At 40.6% G+C, this 12,732-nt stretch overlaps 1 protein-coding gene across 2 annotated transcripts in view; it reads right to left on the bottom strand.

Moving 5' to 3' along the window:
- The window catches only part of CSTF3 (cleavage stimulation factor subunit 3), a 54,488-nt gene that overhangs the window by 22,330 nt on the left and 19,426 nt on the right, over window positions 1–12,732 (bottom strand). Inside the window, exon 1 of one of the 2 annotated variants that reach the window (XM_028730422.2) lies at window positions 7,247–7,930. The exons of the other annotated variant lie outside the window; for it this stretch is intronic. Coding sequence (XP_028586255.1) covers window positions 7,247–7,294 — 48 coding nt within the window. The 5' untranslated portion in view covers window positions 7,295–7,930. Of the gene's footprint in view, window positions 1–7,246; window positions 7,931–12,732 lie in introns of those variants that run through there. 2 annotated transcript variants of the gene reach the window in all.

Consider the following 12,732-nt stretch of genomic DNA (forward strand, 5'->3'; position numbering starts at 1 on the left):
GCTGAACGAATGTTCTAGTGTTCCTCTTCTTTAGGCTCATGTTGATACTAGAATAAATAAGGATAGTATGTAAACTGTGTTCACCTTGTGGCCTGAATCCATTCTTGGCACAGGCATTTAAGCATCTGTTCTGGGGAAAAACCTTATTCTAAAAAAAAAATAGTTCAGAAATTTGATTGCATTTTTTTCCAAACTAACTGCAATTCTGATAAATTATTAGATCTAGTTTTAGACACCTTTTGACAATTCACACTCAATCAGATTCATTGAGTTTATCAATGGAAATCAATTTCAGGCTACATGCAGAGAGAGTCTATTTTGATACACAGAAAATTTGAGGGAAATATAGCATTTCTTCCAACAACAGCCTCTGAGACGTATTAAAGATGACTTCTTTAGGACTACGTGCAATCTTTTTTTAAAAAAAAATGCAATGCAATCCAATAATGTAAGTTGTGAATACAGTGAATGTGTATATCATAAAAGTACACCTGCCACATAGCTGGGATTGCTTTGACTTCCCATTGAGTGGCTGCTACATAAATGGGTGAATTGAGCCTCTATATTTTGTTTTCAAATATTAACGTGTTACTGAAAGTCAGGATCCATAAGACTTGGATATGCCCAGTACAATTTGGCTTCTTCCTTTGAACAGCAGACCTGCATTCTATGAAGCTCTTGAAAATCTAGTCATATTTACAGTTTGAAATCAGTTGGCCACGAAGAACAGGCCTATTGGACAAGCAAAAAAAGTGGCAGAGTAACAATATGGTGGTAAAATCAGCAATCATAAATTTTAAGACAACTGCAACCGTTTGTCAGAGGTTAGCCACTGGCTGTGCTGTGCTGTTTGCTTATGTCAAAAAGTTAGGCTCTTTCTCTGCTTCATCTGTAAAAAACTTTGAAACGGAAGTTTTGGAAACTGCTTTGAGGTGTTTTAACCATCAAGTGGCATATGAATTTTATGGAATAATAAAAGGTTTAAAGTTAATCCTTGATGAAAATCTTGCTTGCAGCTTACGAAGGATAGTTGGGATGGCAGGACATTTTGGTTCACAGGCTAAGAGAGTAAGAACACAAATATACTTATGTATTACTAGTGTATCAGTTGTTCCATGCAGAAAATCAAAACCATGTAAACTGGCTTTCCCAGCATTCGTGCTACCTGGAGGTTCCGCACAGAGCATCACTATAAGGAAACACACAGCACTGTTGCTAGTCTGTGAACATGGCCACTGTTTTACCACCTGAAGAGCTGAGCTTGCACTTGGCCTTTTAAGAGTATCTTTCTAGCCCTGTCAGAAAACAATGACCTGAAGGCGCATGATGCAGAAACCTCACTCAAGCCAAGTCTGTTTGCTTCTGGTCAGCATCTTGAGGAGGAGACGATGTAGGAACCCATGTATGGCGAGTTCCATAGTGGGGGAAAGGGAGGGGGCTGATGTAAATAAATTTCTAGCAGAATATTTAAGACTGATATATGATAGTCTGAATAAGCAGTTTTGTTTTCCAGTGAACAGATAAGAAGAGACAGGGGAGTATCCAAAAAGGTTGTGTTCCACTGAACAGATGAGGGAGATGGTTCTTTCTCACTAGCACCTACGAAATCCCACAAGTCTTATTGGTCTTCCACAACTTCGCCATGGTACTGCTTTGCAATTTGAAACCCACTAGATCACTGGATGCAGTACTTCCAAAGCAATGTACTTCCAACTATGTTTAGCTAACAAAGGCAATAGACTAAATAGATTTTCTGTCCTTGTTAAGACTATCAATCCCTCAGCGCTCGTGAACCCAAAAGGATCCCATAAAGCTTTGAAGACATACTCATCCACTTTGAAAGCTATTCAGTCAATAGCCTAATTGGCTACCAATATAGGAAGTTGGCTTATTAGCCACTGACATGATTTTTGCTATGTGTCCTTCCCCACCATTTTCTGATTAGAATTTTCGCAGAGCTGGAGCCAGAAAATGGGAGTAAGAGTACCACTGAGTCTCAATTCATACCAAAGAGCACAGAACTCTGCACAATAATCTCTATAACACTAGCTGTGATAACAGCAACTCCTTCCCAATTGCTGTTGCTTCTCCAAAGCCAGCTGAATTGTTTTTAGTGATGAATGGTTTAATTGACCCAGGATGTCTTCATTCTTAGCAGTTTTCAGCTTTCTGTAATATTGATATTCATTTGGGAGTTGCAGCTCAAGTACAAAATCAAGAACATCAGCACTCTGATGTCTCTTCACCCATGCACAGTGTAAAAAAATATGTACTTGGCTGTATGACAAGAACCATCTGAAATTTGACTGATGAATGCCACTTGAGTTTGAGACTTCATTTGGCCTGGCTAGAGTGCTGGCTACAAGCCATGATTTGGCAGAGTGGTTCTTTCATTCCTCTCAATAAGAACCAAGAAACTAAAAACTGTCAACCCACTTGCAATGGTCACTGTAGGATCCTATTTTGTTCCTTATCTTCTTCAATGTGTGTATGACGATTCTGGCCCGCTTTCAAGTGTGGGAAAGATAATCGAGAGCACATTTCACCAATGCTCCAGTGTCTGAACTACTCTTTTTGGGCACAATCACAATTCAAGCTGATTACTGTCAAGTCTTAAATAATCCAGGACAGCATTAGACTGACTATACTCCCAGATAATTTTGGATGTCTTTCAGTAGCTGGGAATAGGTTGGTATGAGAATCTGCATAAATTTCACAGTAAAATGTGTCCCTTTCAGGGAATAATAGACTTATTATCAAAGGAACAATGATTAGTAGACAGAGATAGGATAGTAGGAGGATAAAGTTATGACAAGTTTCTAAGTACTTTATGGAGAGTTAATGAAAACCAATAATTTTCTCTACTGCAAGTTTTAAAAAGAAAAACCACCAAAAAATTATGCAACTAACATAGCACACTTGTTTATGAACTTGGCAAACAACTGTTATTCTGCATTCTCTACATTATGGTAGAGTAATGGTTATAAGTTACGGTTTGGCTGTTTTGGAAAAGTCTTCTCAGAAGCATTTTCATTGCCAATACTGTATTTCTGTGTGATCTTTTAAGTTTTCCTTGTTTCTTAATGCAACCTTCTATTCATCCTGCCAATTTAGGACACTTTTCCGTAATAAGAACATGGTTTTCTTACTATAACTTCACCTACATAGCATCTTGACTTGGATTTCCTTCCAAACTGTGCATGTTATCTCTTCAGTTTTAATGCAAACGTCATTTTCTTTGCAGCATCCAAAACAAGCAAAAAACAAAAAACACAACAACCTTTTCTTTTTCTTTTACTGAACCATGGAGATTAATTCTATAATGGAAACTCCATCCATTTTTAAAAATCAAGTCTACAGAATTGCGATATAGTCAGATGGCTTGCCCTTCTATCTACCTGAGAACAGCATCAACTTCAATCTCTCTGTTTGCATGGAACACTTATCTTAAAGGTGTCCCAACTCAAGAGCTTGACATCATGTAAATTTGGACATTTTTGAAGTGGCTGACTGTTATTTTCTGGCATTCTCTATTTTTGCTGGAGCCGTTTTTTGGAGCCAGGCCAGTTAACTTTCTAGGTCTTCTCTTCCTTTGGCAGTGTTCAACACCACATTGTGCAGGCATAAATTTAAGAATTCTGTCACTACAAATAGAATCCAACGTCATCTTACGAACTAGTCAATCGAAAAGGATGACGGAGATTAGTGTATGAATCTGTATAAATTTCACAGCAGAATGTGTCCCTTTCAGGAAACAAGAGAATGATTATCTAAAGAATAATGTATATTGGGAAGACCATTTAAGGACTTTAGTCTGATGGCAATAGTCATCTCAAACAGTAAGAGAGAGGCTTGACGAGAGGGGGGGAGAGAATGCTTATCGTTATGATCTGAAGATTTCCCACACAAGACTCTGTTTTCAGGCAATTTAGCACTCACTGTAAGCAATATTATAATTTAGAGGGTCTGAGCTTCTTATAGATACTCATTTTCAAAAGCATCCAAAAAATAGTCTGCCATTTAAGGAGTTATAGGCTGGCGATAACCCAGTCAGGAATACTGGCCAAGGGAGAAAAGTGAAGGGTAAGTTTTACACACCTAGAGTTTTAAAACCTACTTTGACCCTTGTGGAAATGTAAAAATTAACCAAGATTTGTTTGTAAACTCTAAATGCAACAAAAAGCAAAATGACACCAAGAATGACATGCTATTTATTTTGAGGGAACTGTGTAGTTGTATTCCAAACTATGTGAGTTCAGCACAAGTAAAACTGTTTACCAACATAAAAGCTATTTATGCTTAGGCTCTGCATGTGTGATGTATATGCAGGTTTACAGACTGGTGGGGAAATTGTTACATGTGTTTAGTCCTCCTGTGGTAATTCAGCAGAAGACTAGGGGGCTGCCAACCCAAGCCCGATTCAGAGGCACATATACGTACCCTCAGCAGCCAGGGAAGGCAGGCATGCCACTTACATATTCATCCACTCAACAGGAGATAGACAGCCTGCACACAGGTGCACACAGAGCAGGGGAAGGGTGGACTCAGCAGCAGACAAAAACACACATTCACTTAGCAGTGCTCTTGCTCTCCCTGCCCCAGCACTTTCCTGCCTCTTCTTGCCATTGGAGAAAGGCCCCTTCTTTGGTGTGACACCACTGTTAGGTCTTCTTCCTGTTTTCTAGCCTTCTAAGACCTAACAATGGCGACAACCTTTTAAGAACAGTGCCATCCCAGGGGGCAGAAGGGGCCCTTTAGTAAAAAGATAGAGGTGCCACCTTTCTCCGCAATTGGGGGGGGGGAGAGAACAGCACCACCCATTTACTTTTTTAAAACTGCAGCCAGGTTATTGGTGACTTTTCTGGACTACTCAAAATTACTTGGGATGTGTGGATGAGCCATGTGTTAGCCATGGCATGGAAGATCAGAAATGTCTTCTAAATGAGAAGCTTGGAACCCATCTGTCAACACTGGTCAAAGGTTCCACTAATTCAACACAGAGAGACAATAATTTGAGCAAACATTGAAAGGCACACTGAACATTTGTTCTTTTATATTAGTTTTGTTTCTCTTATGAAATGGGCAAAAGGATGAGGTTACTACCTACCTGTAGTGGTTAACAATGCACCTCACATAGGCAAAACACATTTTTAGAGGGTATGTTAAGAATATGGTAGAAATCAACATATCCGGGCACCAGGCAGGTAGTGTGCTGATTAGATATATGCTATTATTTGTGAAGTGCTATAGCTACAAGCAGTTCAAGGTGAACAGAAATTCAGTAGAAATTTGTCTTTGGGGCACAGGAGCAAAAGACGCAAACATGCTCTATATCTTTCACAAAGAGATCAAAGAAGATTCAAAACGCTTTTGAGAGAAGGACCAAAAGCAGATGGAGAAGTGAGATGTTGGGAGTCAGGGAGAGAACAAGTTCAGTAGAAACAGAAGTCTATTGTGGCTCTCAGTGTGTGTATTTAGAGCTTGCTATTGGTATAGAATACCTCTCCCAGGTGAAGACATACCCTAGAATTCAGAGGTACACAAAGGGGGTATTCAATCAGGAAAATCTTAGGAAGACAAGCAGATATTAAACCAAAGGAAACAGAAGCCTTCAACATGCTTGGAAATGAAGCAGCTTTAAGCACAGCAATGAAGCTTGGTAAACAGCTTCACATATACAGCCTATTTTATTACTGGGTCAGAAGAAGTAATGATCAATTTACACTTTAGGGGTCTGTATCACATTTCCCCATACACCCTCCCCAATCCTTTCCCCTTTTGGATGCCTTTCTGTATACTGAAAATGATCCTTTCTCCATTTGAAAGCACCAATAGAACTAGGTTTCTACCTTTTCCAAAAAACGTCATAGGACATAGGGACTAAACCCCACCCAACTTTCATTTGTATATTAAGGATTCTGGACTTTTATCAGAAATTCACTGCTCCCACTCCCCAGTCTTCTATCAAACTTTTATATCTGAAGGAGAATCTCCACCCCCATCGTTCGGCTCAGACACCGAGGTCCAGTTCCGAGGGCCTTCTAGCAGCTCCCTCACTGCGAGAAGTTACAGGGAACCAGGAAGAGGGCCTTCTTGGTAGTTGTGTCCACTCCGTAGAGCATCCTCCCATCAGATGTCAAACTGATAAACAATTACACAACTTTCTGAAGACATCTGAAGGCAGTCATGTAGCAGGAATTGTTAATGTTTGATGTCTCACTGTTTTTATATTATGTTGGAAGCCACCCAGTCTGGAGCACTCCAGTCTGATGGGTGGAGTGTAATTTTTTATTATATCATCATCATCATCATCCTCAAGCTGCTATGGGTGTGGGGCTTTTACAGAACTATGAAATGTATTATTTTTGGAAACCACTCTTGAGCTTTTACTACAGCCAAATAAACACAATGGAAATAAATGCTTGCTGCTCACCACTTTGCATTGGCCTTGAAGAAGTGCTTTTCCTCCTGTACCTTGTCCCTGCAATCCCTTTCCCTTGTGTCTTCTTAGTTTCTAAGTCCTACAGCAGGACACCCCCCTCTCTATTTGAGGAATAATTACTTAATACTATAAAAACAAAATGAGTTAAAAAGCTTTTTTGTGTTTGCACTTTAAAAAGTTATGCTGTTGAAATTTCATTGACTTCTAAAAACCTTATCTTTTAAAAATCACATTTCTGCTTTTGCACAAATAAATATTTGCCTCTATCGACTTGGCTATTCAGAAAAGCAATACAGCAGGGGTAGGCAACCTAAGGCCCAGGGGCCGGATGTGGCCCAATCACCTTCTCAATCCGGCCTGCAGATGGTCCGGGAATCAGCGTGTTTTTACATGAGTAGAATGTGTCCTTTTATTTAAAATGCATCTCTGGGTTATATGTGGGGCCTGCCTGGTGTTTTTACAAGAGTGGAATGTGTGCTTTTATTTAAAATGCGTCTCTGGGTTATTTATGGGGCATAGGAATTCGTTCATTTATTTTTTCAAAATATAGTCCGGCAACGGCTGAAAAAGGTTGCTGACCCCTGCAATAGAGTTTGGCCAGACTAACAAACCATGCAACTAATTCTCTGTAGCTAATGCGCTTTGTGCATATGCTTTCTGAAAACAGCAGCCTGCATGCTCCATGGTGAATGAGTTTTAAGTACCAAGGGGCCTTCCCAAAGCAATTTGTAATTTGCCACTTGGGGGAGTGGGAGTACTCTTAAAAATATATATCCACCAGTGTGTGCAAACCCTTGCACTCACCTGTAAGCAGTTCTTTGGGTCCTGCTTCTTCCCTGAAATATTACACATATGCACAGTTGGTTATGTCCCACTGATTTTCAGTTGGACATACAATATAGAACTTTGCAAAATTGCAGTCTCCATTTCCTGCAAGTGTTTTAAATGTAATGTCCTCTTTTCAATGTGGCTGGGATTCAACTAACTAGTCCCATCAGCAAAATTCTGTGCAAAGACTTCGACCAGCACAACGGGCTTTTTTCTCTTTCTCTTCTTCCTGTGTGCCCTGAAATTTGCAGGGGAGGAGGGGAAGAATTGGGCGAATCTCCAGAACAGCGTACAGGGGGAAAGGGGGAGGGTGGATGTTCCATCTGCAAGCTGAAAATCTTGGGCTGACAGGATTGCCATAGCACTATGCTGAATTTCTCTCCCCATTTCAAAGTACAGCTGTACTCCTGAACTAAAGCAACTTCACATTTGGGCATTATGCAAAACAAGTTAAACCACCTGGCTTCTGAAAATAGTATTATTTTGATGGCTAGATCCCTTTCCGAGCTAGCCTTCCCTTCTCCCATTTCTGGCCTTCTCCTTCTCTTCTGGGTACACGCTCCACACAAATTCCAAGTTTATTGTTCTTATATTTAACTTTATCTACCCTTCTGAACTAGGCTACACCTGTTTGTGGATTCTTCCTCATGCACATTACTTTTCTGCTGTAGTTTTCATCAAATATCAGATCTCTCCCCTGCCATTACAATTCCTGTGCCTTATGCTATACCACTGTCCCAAGTCTGTAAAATCTCCTCTTTATAACTCTGTTAGAGATAGCGCAGGATAGTACGCACCCCGGAAATTATCTCTTTCAGCTTCTGCCTTCTGGAAGAAGGTATAGGGTTATAAAGGCCAGGACTAGCCGCCTGAGAAACAGTTTCTACGCAAATGCAATTCTGGTTCTAAACGCAGCATAAGGGGTCTTTATAGTATAGTGTATTTTAAAATGGGGTTCAGAGTTTTTAGGGGTTTTTGAATGTTTTATGTAGTTTTTCAATTTCATTGTTCTGCAAGGGACAATGACAATAAAGATATCATATATATCTTATATTGTTGCCCTCTCTTCTGTCCACACTTCTTACTGCAACCTGCTTTAAGTTCAAAACATTAAGAGGAGAAAAAAACAACTTTCCTCCCCCCATGTGAATGCAGTGTAAAAGATGAATTTGCTGCTTATGCCATTTTATTATTACTTTATTAATAATAATTATTATTGTTCTTATTATTTTGCTTTTATCATTGATTTGTTTTTATAATCTTGCAAACCACCCAGGTAAAATTTACTGAAGTCAAGTTTATAGAATAACAAATACACACATCCCACTTTCACTCCATTAAGCAGATTTTGTATTGTTTCAAAAGCCTGCTAATCTAGTTTTACCAGCTGCGATAATAGGGCTGAAGAAACGTGGGCCGAGCATGTACTAAAGGAGGAAAAGACGACTGCAGAGAAACTGAATGAATTATTTGCATCTACTTTCGCTACAGAACATGTTGGGCAGATAGCTGTTTGTCTAAAGAACTGAGGAATGTGATGGCAAGAAATGAAGTTCTACGCCAAGAATTCTTAAAAGAATCCAAATGTGGAATTGCTGATCATCTAACCAAAATAAATTGCTGCCAAGATCGAGCAGTTTCTAGTCCTCAAATACGGAGACCAATTATTAGCAATACTAACAATAAACATCTTTTTTAAAAAAAGAAAAAGAAAAGCAGGGACAAGGAAGAATTATAGGCCAATTAGCTTAATGTTGGTCACTCCGGGGCAAACTGATGGAAAGCATTAAAATGACCAAATGTACAGAACAGGGGTGGGGGAAACCTCCAAGCTCATGGGCCAATCTTGGTCCACCCTTGAATGCTCTTCGAAAAGTCTGTGGACAACGTGGAGTCAAGAATCCCAGATGGTTTTAATATTTGATAGATTTACTGCAGATTAACCAGAGATTTTAAAGGCAACACACAAACCTTCCTCAGGGAATTTTTTTAATATTATCATTGAATGGATGGGGAGATTGATAAACATTATGGATTAAATAAAGACAACTGACATGATACCCAAAAGATATTTTTTTCATGTTAGAGAAAATGTTGTAAATTCAAATATACAAGCAGAAATTGATGGGAAGGAGACTAGAAAAAGAAAGAAACCTGACTGGCTCAGAGTTTTAAAAAACCGGAAGAGTTGAAATTCCAAAGGCAATCAGGAGAAAAATTTAGCAGGCACTTTTTTCTACAAGTGAGACAAGCGATAGATAAACAATTTAGAAAATGTATATGTATTTATATGAAATGCAAATGTTTGTGTTGGGAGAAGATGTGGCCAAAACCAAGATTATGCTCATGTGGAATGCAGAAAAGTATACAGGGAGAATTTTTGTAGCAAAGAGTAAAAACAGAATACTCTATGGACACAATAGTTCTTAATGTAATATTGAGGAAGCAGGGAGAGAAACCAAGGAATTGATTAGAAACAGACTGACAAGACATTAGAAGGGTTACTTTCTCTCCCATTTCTCTTTCAGCTCCAATTCTGGCAAACTACACTGACTTCCAATTAATTTCCAGGCTAAAATTCAAGGTGCTGGCTTTGACCTATACAGACTTTTTGTGTCTCAGGATCCCAATACTCCAAGGACTGACTCTTTGCAACATAAACCAACCCATACCCTTGGTCCTTCTTCATATACCCACTCCAAGGAAGGTACAGGAGGTGTAAAAACAAGAGCAGGCCTTTCCAGTGATGGTTCTCCACTTATGCTTTCCCCAAGGAGCTATGCCTGGTGCCATCATTATGTATCTTTAGGTGCCGGAGGAGGGGATTATCTCTTTTCAGGCCTTTGGTTTTGATTATATGTGGCCTTTTCTGTGTGAGATATGTTAGTCCTACTCTCTTATACCGTGGTACCTCTAGTTACGAACTTAATTCATTCCAGAGGTCCGCTCTTAACCTGAAACTGTTCGTAACTAGAGGCATTCTTTCACTAATGGGGCCTCTTGCTGCTGCTGCGTCGCCAGCACATGATTTCCGTTCTCATCCTGGGGCAAAGTTCTCAACTCGAGGTAACTCTTCCAGGTTACTGGAGTTTGTAACCTGAAGCGTTTGTAACCTGAGGCATTTGTAACTCAAGGTACCACTGTAAATATAATATTCGGCTTTTACTGTTTGAATTTTATACTGTTTTCATGCTGTTTTATTTTTTACAAGTCTCTTAGAGTTACCTTCTTCTTTAAAAATGCAAGTAGTAAGTTCAAATAATGAGAAGAGCTTTTCAAAGCTCAAATTAATTCCACTGGACTTTTACAAAGATCCCCTGGAAAAGCAAAGTGTGCATTCAAGTTGCCACTTTCACTGACTTTTGGGGGTGGGGGAACAACCAATCTAGGGAGAGGAGTGTGAAGTAACCGGAGAGAGGGGTGCCTATGGCGTTTGCTCAAAAATACAAATGTGCCCACAGGCCAAACAAGGTTGATGTCTCCAACACAGACCACTGTTTCTAAATCTGGACCAACTAATTTCTTATTATACCGTATTTTTCGCACCATAGGACGCACTTTTTCCCCTTCAAAAATGAAGGGGGAATGTGTGTGCGTCCTATGGAGCGAAGACAGCATAGCCCCGCGACCCTCTGCCGGCTGGAGAGGTGACGCGCGGCTATTGCAGCAGCCTCTTTAGCCGCGCGCCATCTCTCCAGCTGGGAGAGCGCGCGCGGGGCTAAAGAAGCCCCCCGCGACCCTCTCCCGGCTGGAGAGGTGACATGCGCCTACGGCAGGAGCCTCTATAGCGGCGCACCTTTGCGCTGCTCCCCGACCTGCTCTTTGGGGCTGGTGGTGGGCTTCCCCCCGCCAGTCCCAAAGAGCAGGTCGAAAGGAACCTGAAGCCTGGAGAGTGAGAGGGGTCGGTGCGCACCAACCCTTCTCGCTCTCCAGGCTTCCAAGGTAGCCGCCTGAAGGCATCTGAACGCACCTTAAACAGCACCTTGTTTTAGAGGGGGAAAACAAGAGGGGGAAAATTCTCCCCCTCTCTGCGCAGCGCCTCCTGCCGCTTCGCTGAAGGGGCGCTGGGCAGAGAGGGAGAGATTTTTTTTTTCTTGTTCTCCCCCCTCTAAAACAAGGTGCGTCCTATTGTCCGGTGCGTCCTATGGTGCGAAAAATACGGTAATTAAGTTTATTTTTTATTGTATTTTATGTAAAAATGAATATATTTGAAGTCTCTTTCCAGCCATGCCACACAAGGAACTTGTTTTAGAAAGTGGTTAAAAGGATTCAATTATTTTGATTACATATAATATTAAGTTTAGAACACTAATACTTGCAATGGTGGTTGACAAAGAAAAAATAAGGATTTGAACAAAAAACTACTTTGGTATTAAAGTCATTTCTGACAAGAGCTTTTTCTGAAAATATATCCACACACTCTCTCATCAACCTTTATCTGAAGTAATTTATTTGGAGCCTATTTTCAGATTTTGAAAATACTCTGGACAAGGTGCTACATGGACTTTCTACATGTGAATACACACACAGAGAGAGAGAGAGAGAGAGATAAAAGTATGCATACACACACACACACACACACACACACACACACAATGGTCTGACTAGCACCTCTGAGGTTCTATGATAGATGTTGATAGCAGCCAAGCCTACAAATAAAAACAAAATGATGTAATGGAGCCAGTATATGGTTTAGTCATCAACTGAGGGGGGGGGGGGTAGGAAAGGAAATTGGAGGGAGGAAGAAATGGATCTCCTTGAACGCATACAGCTAATATTGAGTATCCTAGAAGAAAAGGAGGATGGAATATATGCTATAAAATTAAAGGAATAGGGAAAAAATGACACCTTTTCCCATTTCTTCTCTCCAGAACTCCTTTCCCCCCAGAAAAAACCCTCCTTGCTTATGTAGTCATCAAGTGTTAAGGTTCAGGTCTAGCAGCCCAAGGCAAAGTTCTTGGAGCAAAGAAGTCTAAGCTGATGAGGCAGGAGAGAAAAAATTACGAATGACAAATTATTTACAAATAGTTTATGTAAACAAAACTCACAAGCTACTACAGTCATACCTCGTTGCAAATTTGATCCGTTCTGGAGGCACGTTCGCAACCCACAGCATTCGCAGCCTGAAGTGCTGCGTCTGCGCACGCGCGATGCAATTCGGCACGTCTGCGCATGTGCCGAAACCCAGAAGTAACCTGTTCCGGTACTTCCGGGGTTCGGCGAGGTCCACAACCTGGAAATGCGCAATCCGCAGCGTTCGTAACCCGAGGTATGACTGTATCTGTACTTAGAAAAAATAACAATATCCTAACTATTTCTGGAGACTTCTACTCTGCACCATAACAAGCAACTCATAGGGAGAAGTGCAGCTATAAGCCCCTAAATGAATTGTGTGGCATGGGAAGATGAGAAATTTCATTTGCTCCTCTCTGGATAGAATCACATGACCAGCAGCTGAAAAC

The sequence above is a fragment of the Podarcis muralis genome, chromosome 1 (genome assembly GCF_964188315.1).
Source record: "Podarcis muralis chromosome 1, rPodMur119.hap1.1, whole genome shotgun sequence".
NCBI lineage: Eukaryota > Metazoa > Chordata > Lepidosauria > Squamata > Lacertidae > Podarcis > Podarcis muralis.